This window comes from Astatotilapia calliptera, chromosome 12 (assembly GCF_964374335.1).
Source record: "Astatotilapia calliptera chromosome 12, fAstCal68.1, whole genome shotgun sequence".
Taxonomy (NCBI): Eukaryota; Metazoa; Chordata; class Actinopteri; order Cichliformes; family Cichlidae; genus Astatotilapia; species Astatotilapia calliptera.
Genome location: NC_137433.1, coordinates 13,475,938 through 13,489,423, shown reverse-complemented (window position 1 = coordinate 13,489,423; position 13,486 = coordinate 13,475,938). Strand labels below are relative to the sequence as shown.

General features: G+C 42.7%; 1 protein-coding gene across 1 annotated transcript; it reads right to left on the bottom strand.

Annotated features, from left to right (window-relative positions):
• Positions 1–277: 277 nt before the first annotated feature.
• On the bottom strand, positions 278–10,392 carry angptl2b (angiopoietin-like 2b). The gene is made up of 5 exons (XM_026188167.2): positions 9,869–10,392; positions 4,551–5,455; positions 2,671–2,864; positions 1,427–1,697; positions 278–1,326 (listed from the first exon to the last, which is right to left on the bottom strand). The coding sequence occupies exons 2-5, from the start codon at positions 5,437–5,439 to the stop codon at positions 1,127–1,129; spliced, it is 1,554 nt and encodes a 517-aa protein (XP_026043952.1). The 5' UTR covers positions 5,440–5,455; positions 9,869–10,392; the 3' UTR covers positions 278–1,126.
• Between the last annotated feature and the right edge of the window lie 3,094 nt (positions 10,393–13,486).

Sequence of the window (13,486 nt, the reverse complement as noted above, 5' to 3'; positions counted from 1 at the left end):
CGCAGTAAAAACACAAAGTATTTTACACAGTTATTCTAATGAATATTGCTCAGATTATTAGGTTATATCTTATAAGCCACATTCTTAATGCTTCAGTATAATAAGAAACATCTGATGATTATACACTATGAGATGGTTAAGCTTTTAGAAGTGTCTTAATCATAGAAAGTTGCATTAAAAAGGAAAAAACCTTGTCTAGTTGACTGTACATTATGACTACTGAGTGCCTACTCGCTGACGTTACTGACCCACGAGGCACAAATAACAAAAACGTGCACAAGCTGTACATATTTTATTGCAATTACAAGTGTCATGACAATTTTTAATACATTATTTTACAAATTTCTTATGTACAAACGCAATTTGTTGGATCTGCTGACATCAACAAACCACGAGATTTATACAGTAAATACAGTGCTTGATTTATACAAGCAAATTTTATGATACCTGCTCAAGCTATTCAAGATTTCAAAATGAATATAAAAAAAACGTTGATCTTAAAAAAAGTTCCATAAAATACTGTCAATCAGGTTTTTGTACTCGCTAACAGTTTAAGGTTTAAAAAAAAAAACAAGACAGAGACAGAGAGAGAAGAGGAAAAGAGGAGATGTCGCCGGGTACATGAACTGTGCAGTTTTTCAAATTGGAAAAGAAAAAAAAACTGGCCAAAAAAAAATCAAGGCTCTATTACAAGTTAATAAATCTAACTGGTTCTACAAATTGCACTTTTGAAAAATGAATGAAATTTTTTTAAAAAATCACTGGATACATTTCCTGTGTCAACTCTATATATTGTAGGGTCCCTAACTTAAAGCTACTCCCTCACATCCTAAAGGGTCACCTAAGGTTCCTGTCTCTATAATAACTTCTGAGCAATGAGCACGCCTTCATTTGTCTCATATTTTACACTGAGAATGTACACACCTCAGAAAAAGCAGGGAGCAAATGTGTAAAGTTGTCATGGAGATGAGTATTGCCCTAATGTTTGATATTGCACTTTTATCTCAATTTACCTTGACCTGGTTCTAGGTCCCCCCCCAAAAAAAAAGAAAAAAAAAAGAATAATAATGGCCTGTAAATAGTTTGTTTAGGGAGGCATACAGTATAGTATATGTTCCTCGGATGCTCAGTGGAAGGTGTTGGGGTTTGGACGGATCATCATGACTACTTTCTTTAATGAGTAAGCTCCTCCTCTGAACTCTGCCCAGTAGACTCCATCTTGGTAGCGGCTGCGGTAGTGTCCTCCTCTGTACCAAACTCCATTCAGATTAGAATGGGCACAAGAGTTGTACCACCAGCCTCCCTTCTGGTAATGGGCACAATTTCCTTAAAAACGTGGAAAATAAATGAGAAACAGTCAAGCTATGCTCATAAACATGGAGAAATTATTGGAGCTAATCTGCCGGAACGTCACCCAGATTTTTACCTGTATACACATCGTGGTCTCTGTCCAGTGTTGTGAACTGTTTGCCGTTGTGCCAGGTCAGCGAGTCTCCAGCATTTCCATGGTAGCGGCCTACCCTCAGCTTGTAGAAATCAGCTTCAGACTCCACCCTGAAGCTGGCATACTCCGCAAACACCTTTCTGCCAGACCAGTCCTCCAGTGTGACCAGCAGTTTGTAGTTTCCCTGGTTAGTCAGCCAGTAGATGTTCTCTAGACCCAGCCAGTACTCGCCGTCAATATTGCCAAAACCTTGCTGTGAAGTGCAGTGTTAAGAAAAAAAAACATTATCAGTACAATTAGTAAATCCCTTCTGAATGTTGTTTGAAAAGCTTTGAATGGTTAGATTGGACGGCCGGGGGATGATTCAGGGTCGTTGCTCCTGCTCTGGTTATAATTGTGAATTTTATCTCTCTTTTCTTTTTTTCTTTTTTTTTTGTGGTTGTTTATCGTCAAGGAACATTATCATAAATGGACCCTTTGAGTCGAATTTATAGCTTCAGTCGGTTTTCCAGATTTCCACTGTTATGTTGTTATTGAGAATGCAGCAGGATACAGTGCATTTAGTGTGAAAGCCAACATACTTGATCCTGGCGCGCCACTATTTTCTGGCTCTGGTCATATTATAAGTTGGTTTGTGGTGTTTCAAATTGTGGAAACACTTCTTTTGATGAGTGCACAAAGGCAATTTGAGATCTTGTGTGGTTTAGAGGTCTTTTTGCAAAAAAGTTTCTTTTGTTCCTCTGAGCTAAGATTTAATCAGGAGTCACAGCCTATAAATGTTTACCTATGAACTCCATCTTCCACTGTAAGAGGTTTCCCATTCAAGAGATAGAGGAAATTAGTTCCCCTGGGTAAGTGGTAATGTTCTCCACAGCCCTCCATAGCCATTTATCTGGTAGTTCTGGTGTAATATTCAAAAAGTATTTTTCCAGAATGTCAGTAATGATAATACAACACACTAACATGACTTCCAAATGCAATCCAATAGTTTTGTATGTGTGAATTTGTCTCAGAAGACCACTGAGACAAATACCTCATTGCTGAAATTATTGAGGTATTAGGCTATGACGTATGCAGGGGCAATCAGACTATATTAGACACGTGGAAAGCTTAACAGTCACCTATTCATTGGTCACTGACATCTGGTTAGTGTCAAAACACCCTACATAAGTAACCAGCTTCCCTCCAGACCATGAAGTCCTTGATCTGGTGTGAAGTTGCCGCACCTTGTACGTCTCCCAGTTCCTGAAAAAGTTGACAGAGCCGTCCACCCTCCTCTGAATCACAGTCCAGCCGCCTGGGTCGTGCCTCTGGTCACACCACACTTGCATAAGTCGGTTGGCATTCTCTGGCTTCACCAGGTACATGCCACTGGTTGCGTGTCCGTCTTCTAGAGCCTGCAGACAGTCTCTAAACGGGCCTAGACAGAAAGATTAAAGCATAATGTGTACACAGCATGTAAAACACACTCAGTTGCAAGTCTTTGCTCAAAGGTTGAGAGTCAGAAAAAGAGAAAAACTCAGAGTGACACAAAGAGTTACTGTACTTTACCACAGGGAATCCCAGTTTTCTGCACAGGCGCTCATTTTAACAGTAGAATTGACTTTGGCTTCTACTATCACAAGGGAAATGGCTGCTGATTGCGCAGCCAAAAGAAACACTGGCATGAGGGCAAAGGGAATCCTGACTACTGAATGATGAAACAATAGCAAAAACGTTTCAGTCATGTATAACACGTTAGAGTTCCGTGTGTGTTTATATTACCAAGATGTTAATGTTATTGCAGAGGGGAAAGAAACTGCACAGAACAGCCTGAGCAGCATCAAAACTGCATTATTTTTCAGCAGCTGTATCTACCCTAATTTGAACATGTGCCTGTATTTCTTCCAAGCATAGCAAATATGGTAAAAACACTCATCTGCAAAAATGTTAAAATGTATTTAAGTTCTCAAGATTGCATGCTTGAGTGGTTTGCTAACTGGCCCGTGTTACAGTTTTTAAATGCAAAAAGAAAGACAATTATGGGCCGCACGGAGCATTGGAGTTTGAGGATGAGGTCCATCAGTGTTTTACACGAGGAAAAAAAGCAAGCATATGAAAGAAAGAAGCAAAGAACGTGTTGTTATACACATGTTTCTGGTTTCAAGAAATCACTGTGGATGATATCTGTTTCATAGTCCACTCTTAGCCACCCATTTACTCTCAGGAATGTCTGTGTTGGGCCGATACAAGCCAGAAAGTTGCCCTGCCCTGCCCTTGCTCTGTTCTGCCTGATAAAGTCTGCTTCTTCGGTGGAACATATGACCGAGTCTTGCCTGGTTCAGCTGGAACAAATGACATCATTGACTCAGGGTATCTCTTTCTGTTTGTAGTTACACCCTCCCTTTTTTGTTAGACTTCATCCTCATGTTTTCTGTTTGCCTTTCAAATCCCTGTCTTCCTCTCTTTACTTCTTCGTGGCGTGTAGCTTTCTGTTACAGTTTTGAATAACTTTTTGGGGTGTTAGTTGCATGACCGTGGGCAGGAAATTACTTGCCTCCTTTCAAAAATTCATACAAAGGCTACTGTTCACATGCAGCCTGGTGAAAAGTGGCATGCAGTGGCACGAAATGTCAACGGAAAATGCTCCCACTGGAAATGCTGGGAATAGTCCGCTGTTTTTCCACCAAAACGAAAGTCTTTTAATAAAAAGGAGTGGCGGTGTACTATTCACTGCAACTGATCCCATCAAATACCCTTCGCATCAATTCTTAAATCTGCACGCACATGTTCAAAAAGACAATGGGCTTAGGGCCAGGTATCCATTTAGGCGCACACAGTTAGCCATGCTTGTGTTTTTATGCGGGTTAAATCGTGGCAATTTGATGATATGCATCTGAAAAGGCAGAAGACAACAGCGTTTCTGTTCTCACGGCCAGCTCTCTCCTCTAGGAATGTGTGGGATAAATTTAAATTTGCTGTGACTACGAAGAATGGGTGTTAATGATTAAGAGGTTCACTCACAAACACGGTCTTTGTTTTGCGAATGCTGTTTGTCATGGCAGCTGGTTTGTTTTGGTACCAATGCATCAAATACAAATGTTTTCTGTTGGACTGTTAGACTCACCAGAGGGCTTGTCAGTGGTAGATGGACTGTGCGTACCAGTGGGCATTGTTGGAAGAACTGGTGGAAGAGACTTTTGGTCACTCTGGATTTCATTGCTGATTGGGTTGTTGATGCGTGGGATTACAGGCGGCTGGTAGGGCTTGTTAATAGGGGGTGAGGGTTGTGGTGGAGGCTGAGGCCGCGGCTGGGGCTGGGGCACGGGAACATGGCGAGGAGGAGGTCGACTCCGGCACTGCTCCTCCAACACGGCAATGAGAGCCGACTGGTTGGTGGCTAAAGAAGCCAAGTGCTGGTATTTGTGCTCGAGATCTTTGTACCGACTGGTGAGCTGTTGCATCTCAGAGGTTTGGTTGAGGATCTTGTTCTCCATCTGTGCCAGTTCTAGCGCATTGTCTCTCTTCCTGATGATCTCATGGAGCAGCTGCATGTACAGCTGAGTGACCCTGGAGTTCATGTTTCGACTCTCTTTCCTCAGAAGCTTGACCTCGTTGACGATGCCCCCATCCACCTCGACCAACTGCTGCAGGGTCTCGATCTGCCTCTTCTGCTTCTGTAGTTCCACATTAAGCAGCTCTAACTCTTGTTTGTTGACCCGGTTCTCCAGCATGGCCTCTGGCTCCTTGGAGTTGACACAGATGGCTCCAGTCACTTTTTGTTGAGGTACAATGAAAGTGTAGGAACATTTGTCCTGCTGCTGGTCAGCTGGAGCACGTTTGCTCCTTCCTGCATAGATAAAATCTCTTTCCAGACCCTCCTCGCTGCTCTCAAATTCTTGGGTACTGCCCCTGCCACGGCTGCCGTCTGAGCGACTCCCCAACGTCTGCTGGACTCCACAGGCTAGTCCATAAACTAGAAGGAGCCCTAGCAGGACCACTGAAGGGGGCTCCATGAGTTAGTGTCCAACTCTAAAGAATGCAAGTAAGAAAATGGAAAACATGGAGATGTTTAGGGGGAAACTATCAACTGTTAAGCAGAAGACACAGCTATGCTCAATCTGTTACTTCTACATTTAAAAGCACAAATAGGAATAAACTAAAACCTTATTTTGTTGCAATATCAAGAGAATCTTGATGTTAACATAGGTCTATTACCAGAAAAAGCTTGCTCATCAAGATACACTGGTTTTGTCTTCATTAACCACAAGAAACAAACAGGTACAGAAGCAGCATGCATACACATGTCAGTGTAGGCTGGGCAGAAGTTGGCAAAGATACAGTCAACTGAAAGAAAATGGCTCACTTGCCCTGCTGAGTGTCACAGATGCATTATATTCATGCGTAATCCATAAATCTGAGTGTCTCAGTGTCTTTGCTGTTCATATCACTGCTGGTGTGAGCAGACACTGTTGCTTTGCCTCTGGCTTTAAGTGTAATTTACGAAATGTGCTGAGCCTGTTTTTTTAAAATTGAAGTCCGAGCTTCAAAAGCAATACATGCACACGTGGTTTGATAGTTACTAATACACCTCATTGCCCCGAACAGTGATGTGCTGATCACTTTGGTTTATTAAGTCGCTGGTAGGAGCATGCGCTTAGCTTAATTTGTCGTTCTGGCGTCGGCTCCGCTTGAGCGACTGCCACCACTTGTCCCTTACGCACTCCAACATGCATCTGTTCCACTCTGCAGGCCTGGACATCTTAACTCATGGAAAATTTGAGACACCACCAGATGATGCTATTCAAAGCTCTGTTTAAAGTATTGAGCATGTTGCATCAGTTCTGTGTATATATAGCTCCTACCAAAACTGGGAAATTGGTTGCATTCAGACGATTAATCATAAGTCATGAAGGAAATTCATCTTAATTTGCAGACTTTAAACGCGTCTGTTTCTGCTTTGACCGCGAGACTGAAAGCTTACCCTAGCATTCAGCATGAATATGAATGAATAAAGGCAGCTAATATTATCCTCATCTTTGCTTGATTGAATCTGAGATAAAGTTCAGTTTAAAATCTCTTTAAAATCATATTTCCTGTGTGTAATTAAGCATTTCCTCAAGAGTTCAGGAGAATTAAAATATGAGCTATTCCCCTAGAATTCATTTATATTATTAGTAAAATAAGTTTTCAGAGTTTTTGAAGATCTGGAGGAATGTGCTACTGGTTGTTGAGGTAAATGTAACTCCTGCATAAGGATAACAAGGCCTGTAACTCCTTGGGCAGCATAATTGAAAGCTGCTGCATATTGGATTACAGAGGGGTCCTGTTTAACACCTCCTTGGAGTCAAAGTGGGCCGGCCTAATCATAAAGCATTACAGAGAAACCTAAATTGGCTGTGTAACGATTGCCTGCCTTCAGGACTTCCATTTGTTATTGCTTATCTTTGTGTAAAAGACCATCTACCATATAACGGTGAGCACAAAATTGGGAAGAGAGCAGAAATGTTTTTGTCTTGTTAATCCGGGCGTGTAGCCAGCACATTAGATTGGAGACTTGGAGAAGAGAAATGCAGCACTGTCCAAGATCATGACCCTTGGCACATTTGACTCTTCTGGCTTTATCTGTCTAGAATCAAATGTGTAAACACTTTCTTCCTGGGGGAAAAAAAAGTAATAGAAATGATCTTCTGCACAGTTCATGCTAGTCTTATGTAACCTGTGTTTTTGATGTCATCGTTTACTCAGCCAGAACATTTTCTTTTTAAATTACAGTACAAAAGAGCACAAGGTCTCAGGGGTACTTTGGTAATACAATACTTTAAAGCACTCGTCACCTATGCAAAAAAATAAAAATAAAAAAAATAAGTGCACAGTTTCTTCTTTAGATAAAGCACGAAACTCTTCTGTCTTTCAGAAAAGCTAATCCATCTGACAAAGCCCGGCTCAGTGAGGGCATCTCTGCTATTACTGATTGACGCCGAAATTGTAGTGTCAAAATATTTTTCACACTATGCAAAGAGATTCTTCTAATCAAGTCTGACAAATATAGTCTTAAAGTCTTACAGATCAAACCCTGAAGAAGTGACTAATAATAGCTTACAAGTAAGCCCGCGGCATGATAATAGAGCAGCTCAGGGCCTGTCCTGCAATGTGCTGATGACTGTATTTGTCCACGGCTCCTGCGGTTTCTCCCCCCCGGAACATGAGCTCTGTCTCAGAGAAATGCCGTGTGATTTGCCCCTGCTGTGGAGGACTCCCATTTTGGACGTAGTTAGCCTGGAATCTCCTGCTCTAGGCTTCTCTACACTTCAAAGCTGAGGGGAAAATGTTTGCAGCTTGCTGTGAAACGTGTGTTCGCAAGTGTGATGCAGTCTGTGCATGTCTATGAATGTTTTTCCCCCTGTTAATGTGTTTCTAATAACAACACTTGCTGGCGTTCAGTATCCTGGGGACAATAGCCAGTCTCATCTGCCCCAGCAGAGGCAGCATGTTATTACCTTATCCATAGTCTGCCAGGGGGATCAGCGGAAAAGCCTTTACCTCCTTATTTCCTGTTAAAACCCCGTGGACTTTATAGTCCTAAGATCAGTCCACCTAAACAAACTGCTACTGACCACCAAACGCTGCAATTATTGAGTGGTCCTTAAAAGTGCCATATCCATACATACTCTGCTCTAGGCCTGAAGGCATATGATCGAATGAAATGAGTGAGCCTTCTTGTTGCAGTATGATTGGCAGCTCCTCTTAGGTAATTTTTTCGAGTCTGCTTCACACCAACATGTTTTGGTTTCACTGTTTTCAGGTGGTAAGTCTGTGTTTACACGACTCCTCTTTCTGGATTTTGCTCCGTGTTAAATTAAGTGTGATGGGTGGGTGAAGGGGGCGAGGTCACTGTGTCTCTGACCAGCGCCATGGTCATGCTCAGCACATATTAATTAGAAGGTGGGCTGCCTTGCTCCGGCTGGTCCGTGCCTCTCACCCCAGCCCCTCTCATTTCAGACTGAGCATGGCATTCCAAACATTCTTCGTCACCTCATTAGAGCGAGCCGCCATACTCACACCGAGAGTCAGTGGCAGTGGCGGAACCGAGAGCGCCGGACCCTGTAGATGGAGGACCACTACTACGCCCCCACCCCCCGCCCCTCATCATCTACCTGTAAGATGCTCCATAGCTGCTGACCCACTTCATTCATTGTCCTACTTTCTGTGTGAATGCATCACAATCACACCATCATCACCCTCAACAGGAGATCACAACATGGCTACACAGCATCTCATTTGCCAGTTGCCAAAAAAGAAGCGGACACTTTGCCGCGTGGCTTTGTGCTGCATGTTCAAATTAGCGCCACCGCTGCTGAGAACTGGCAGTCTCCTGCATGACACCCAATAAGTGTTGGATCAGAGTCAAATTCAATCTGCTCATGGTAATCTGCACTATTGCTTTACCTTGAGGCGAACCTCATTCTTTCCTCAAGCATGTAATCCTTATGAGCGTGTAACATGTCATTTGAGGCATGATTAACCCCAGTTACCAGCTTGGTAACTGGGGTTATTTTTGTAATTTCCACTGTCTATTGAAAAGCGGAGATAAAGTTGTTGTTTTTTTAATGTAGGTTTTGTTCCACTCAATGCTCTTTTTTTTTCTCTCTTGTGATTTCAGACGGGGAGGCAGGGGGTCTTGGGAATTGTTTCGATAAGTTCCAGCATTCTACCTCAAAGCCCCCTTATCCAAACACCACCCTGGCAACAGAAACAAAGACTAGATTCAACCGCCTGCTTCCCTGTCCTCTTGAGTCCAGGGGAACATCCTGAAGCTGCAGTGTGCTTAACATAGTAAAGTTGTCCCTTTTTTTCTCCCCCCTCTTTATAAATGAGCAGTTATTTATAGATAATAAAAAGAAGTCTTGTGTCCGGCACCATCATAAAGAGCTCTTCATACATATAACACGTACAGGGCATGTCCCTTCATTTTAAACTTTAAGAGCTCTGTGTTTTGAAAACACAGAGTTTTTTTTTTCCTAATGAGTAATAAAGAGGCACTTCACTATAGAGGCTCACTCACCAGCATCCCCCTGTGCTGAATTAACCTCCCCTTGGCCAAATCTGTCATAGTCAGCATCAGTCCAGTTAGTCACCATAAAGCATAATTACCTTTTGGCTACAAGCAGTGAGTCAGATGACGGATGCTGCATGATGACTGCTGAATTCAGGATTAGGCAGAAATCATTAAACCAAGTACAGAAGTCTGACTTCAGCCTGCTGTTGCAAAGTGAGCTTAACCACACTACTAGAACTAGTTATTGAGACCGAGTCTACTCACAACTCGCTACCTCAAGATACTAAAAACGAGTAAAGTCATTTTTGAATGAATGCAACACCCTGTTGAAATAAACCAGATCATAAGGTAACTGCAGATTCATGACAAGGTTACATCATGCTTACGAGATAATTGCACTATACTGGTGAGGCTCCTTCAGTTCCTTTGCCCTCCTGCCAGACTTGTCTGAAGTTTCTTATGGTTGAACGTCATCCCAAGGGTGAAACCTGCACCCCCGCGTAGTCCTCTCTGCGCTCTGGCTGTCTATAGTTACTCAGCCTTTTCTCACCTTAGTCCACTCCACCGGTGAAAAGGTGGCGTTTCAAAGCCTATTGTTGTAATTGTTAAAAAAAGAAACTGTCAGTAGCCAAACAGAACGTCAAGTTGAAACGAATCTTCAAACATTAAGGAGATTGCTCCCAGATCCACTTTAACAAAAAAAAAAAAGTTGTGAAGAGAAAAAAGGGACAGCTGGTAACGTCAGCCAGGTGGCAGAGGTAGTTTCCTGATCAACAGTGAGAGTCTGAGGCAGGTTGTGTGCTGCCCGCGGCCCGTTAGGAGAGGACTGTCACTTTCCTGTGGGCTGAATCCATCACTTCTGTCTCACAGCTCTAAGAGGCTGTCTCTCTCCACTGCACCTCTCTCTCTCTCACCCACCCGCTCTCTCTCTCTCTCTCTCTCTCTCTCTCTCTCTCTCCTCTGTGCTTTTAAATGATGAAAAATCTTGTAGTAGTTTCAGTAGTCAGAGCCCCGCACCCCCACCCTCCACACACACACACACTTAAATGAACACATTCTTTTTTTAAAGCAAAAGCCTTCTGTCTTCTACCCCTCCCCCCATGGCACAGAAGAGATTCACAATCACGCACAACACAAGCTACACACTCACACACACTCTACTCAGATTTCCAACCCCTGCCCCCTGGCTACTGGTTCACCACCACCACTACTACCACCACTATTTCTGGCTTGGATTGCACGGTTCTCCTGGTGTTGGACAGCAGGGACGTCAGACTGATCACATCCTAACTGTGCGTGAATGAGCGCCCGTCCTGAGAAACAGCCTGACGGATGGGAAGCAGATCCAGGTGTTTGACTAAAGCCAGGTCTGCTTCACATCGTGGACATGACGTGTTTGAAGCAGGCTGGATTCCTGCATTGTGATGCTGCTCAGAGATAGTAAAAATGAATTAACTTCAGGAGTGTATCAATCATACGGGGCTGAACAAGACGACATGAAAAACACGATGATGTGCGTGTGGAGAGCGCTGCCAGCAATCTACAAATTCCTCAATTGGTCTCATGTGGCTGGTTGTCTGTTGTTCTTGTGTTGTCTTCCTGTTTTGCATTTTGCCCTGCCGGTAATGTGGGATTCCTGTCTCTACTAAGATTTTTGCCATTTCATAATTTTCTATTCAAAGCAAGGACGTATCATAGAAACACATACAATGCCATAACAACAGAGGAATTTATCCCTCTCTTGCTGCTCTTAATCTAATTTCTTCTTCTTCTTAAAACTGTAGTCAGCTGTTTAAATTGTTTCAAACCAGCTTGTATTACAAAGACTTGCTAACTGTTAATCTGGCCAATATTCAGTTTTTTAGCATTAGATAATGTGACAGTGAGGTGATCACATCCTATCTAATGACAGGTCAGCAGCAGTCAGCAAAGCCAAAACTGACTTATAGTGATTTATGACTCACAAATTGCTGCATCTCTAAACTTGGAGATGGGCTTCATTGTCAATCATCTTCTTTTAACTGGCTTCGAGCCTTTTTTATACCTTAGTGAATAAAAAGATGGTATCACTACTCTAAGTATTCATTTTGTCATGCTTTGAATAATTAAATAGTATATGTGCAAACATCATTGTGTTTTTCTGACTCTGTGTTGTCTAAAGTTGTCAGTTCTGCTGCTGGGTTTGTTTTATGGGATATCTCATTCTCCCTTCTGGAACATAAACCTTAAATATGTTGCAGATGGCGACTACCTTTTATGCGCGTTAACGAACCTGTAAAAGTGTTGGGATGCATATAAAAAGGAAAGAATGGGGAAGAAATTCATGAAGTTTCTGCAACATAGCTTTAACACTGGCAGTCCCAGGCTTCTACCTTTCTACCTTTAAAACCCGCCACCAGCCAAATGGCTGGTAGGCTTTTAGCTAAGCTTTAGCTTCAGGCAAGTGGAAGCTAAATTGGCTAGTCATTCATATGTAAATTGGGTTGTTACCTGGGAATTCTGGAGGGAGGGGAGTGGGGGTGTGTGGATGAGGGGGTGGGGGAGCTGCTAAAAGCGGTGAGCTTCCTTTTGTTTCATCTTGATGCATTCTCAATCATCCAGGGAAACAAATCTCCAAAAGTCACCAACTTGGAGTGTTTCAGTTTGCCATCTTAGGGAGAAATCAACACACATGGGTGTATGTCCTTTGTTGCTGAGATTTATTGATAAAAACAGTACAAAAAATCAACCATTTGTACACATTTTTACAAATAATTATAAAAAGTGAGTGAGTACATTTCAACATTTTCAGCAATCACTCACAATCCTGGCACTGCCATGGTATCTGTAGTCTGCATTTACCACATGTGTATCTGTTGCAGTGAACACATCGCACAGTGGCATGATTGTTCTTGCAATTGTGTTTGACCTGACACATGGCTCTTTTTCCAGGGCTAGGTGTGGAGGGTTGTGTCAAAGGCAACTGTTCTTTTCTTGCCTTCTTCGCAGCTACATGAGAGTGAGCTAACTCCCTTGCAAGCTCCACCAGGAAGTCCACCCGTCTTTCCTTCGTCCCGGAGCATGCTTGATACAGCACATGTGCATTCAGTGCTGCCATGTCAATCATGTTATAAAACACGGCAACTGGCCAGCGATGTGTTCACTGCAACAGATACACATGTGGTAAATGCAGACTACAGATACCATGGCAGTGCCAGGATTGTGAGTGATTGCTGAAAATGTTGAAATGTACTCACTCACTTTTTATAATTATTTGTAAAAATGTGTACAAATGGTTGATTTTTTGTACTGTTTTTATCAATAAATCTCAGCAACAAAGGACATACACCCATGTGTGTTGATTTCTCCCTAAGATGGCAAACTGAAACACTCCAAGTTGGTGACTTTTGGAGATTTGTTTCCCTGGATGATTGAGAATGCATCAAGATGAAACAAAAGGAAGCTCACCGCTTTTAGCAGCTCCCCCACCCCCTCATCCACACACCCCCACTCCCCTCCCTCCAGAATTCCCAGGTAACAACCCAATTTACATATGAATGACTAGCCAATTTAGCTTCCACTTGCCTGAAGCTAAAGCTTAGCTAAAAGCCTACCAGCCATTTGGCTGCTCTCCGGGTTTTAAAGGTAGAAAAGCCAAATGGCTGGGCTCTGGGCCTTCCTAGTGTTAATTTGAGAGTTAAGTACACTGTAATCCCTAACAGTTGTTCTAGCTCATAACTAATAAGCTCATAACACTCAAATGTCGTTTTGTAGTTGAGCAAACTATAAAGTATTGAGCTCTGTTGGCTTTTATGCAACTTTAATTGAATAGGGCTCAATATTTTTTAGCTAATTTGTTCGGAACGCTCAAAAAGTTTAAGAAGCATATATTAGTGACGTTCTGGTGGGTGGAGTCTTGTCGCTCCCTCAGGAAAGCTGAGTCAGCCATCTTGAATTTACCTTGATGCAGGGAAGATTTGGCCAGCCCGTGTGGATTAAGAGTCCCCAACTTCAACCTACCACGA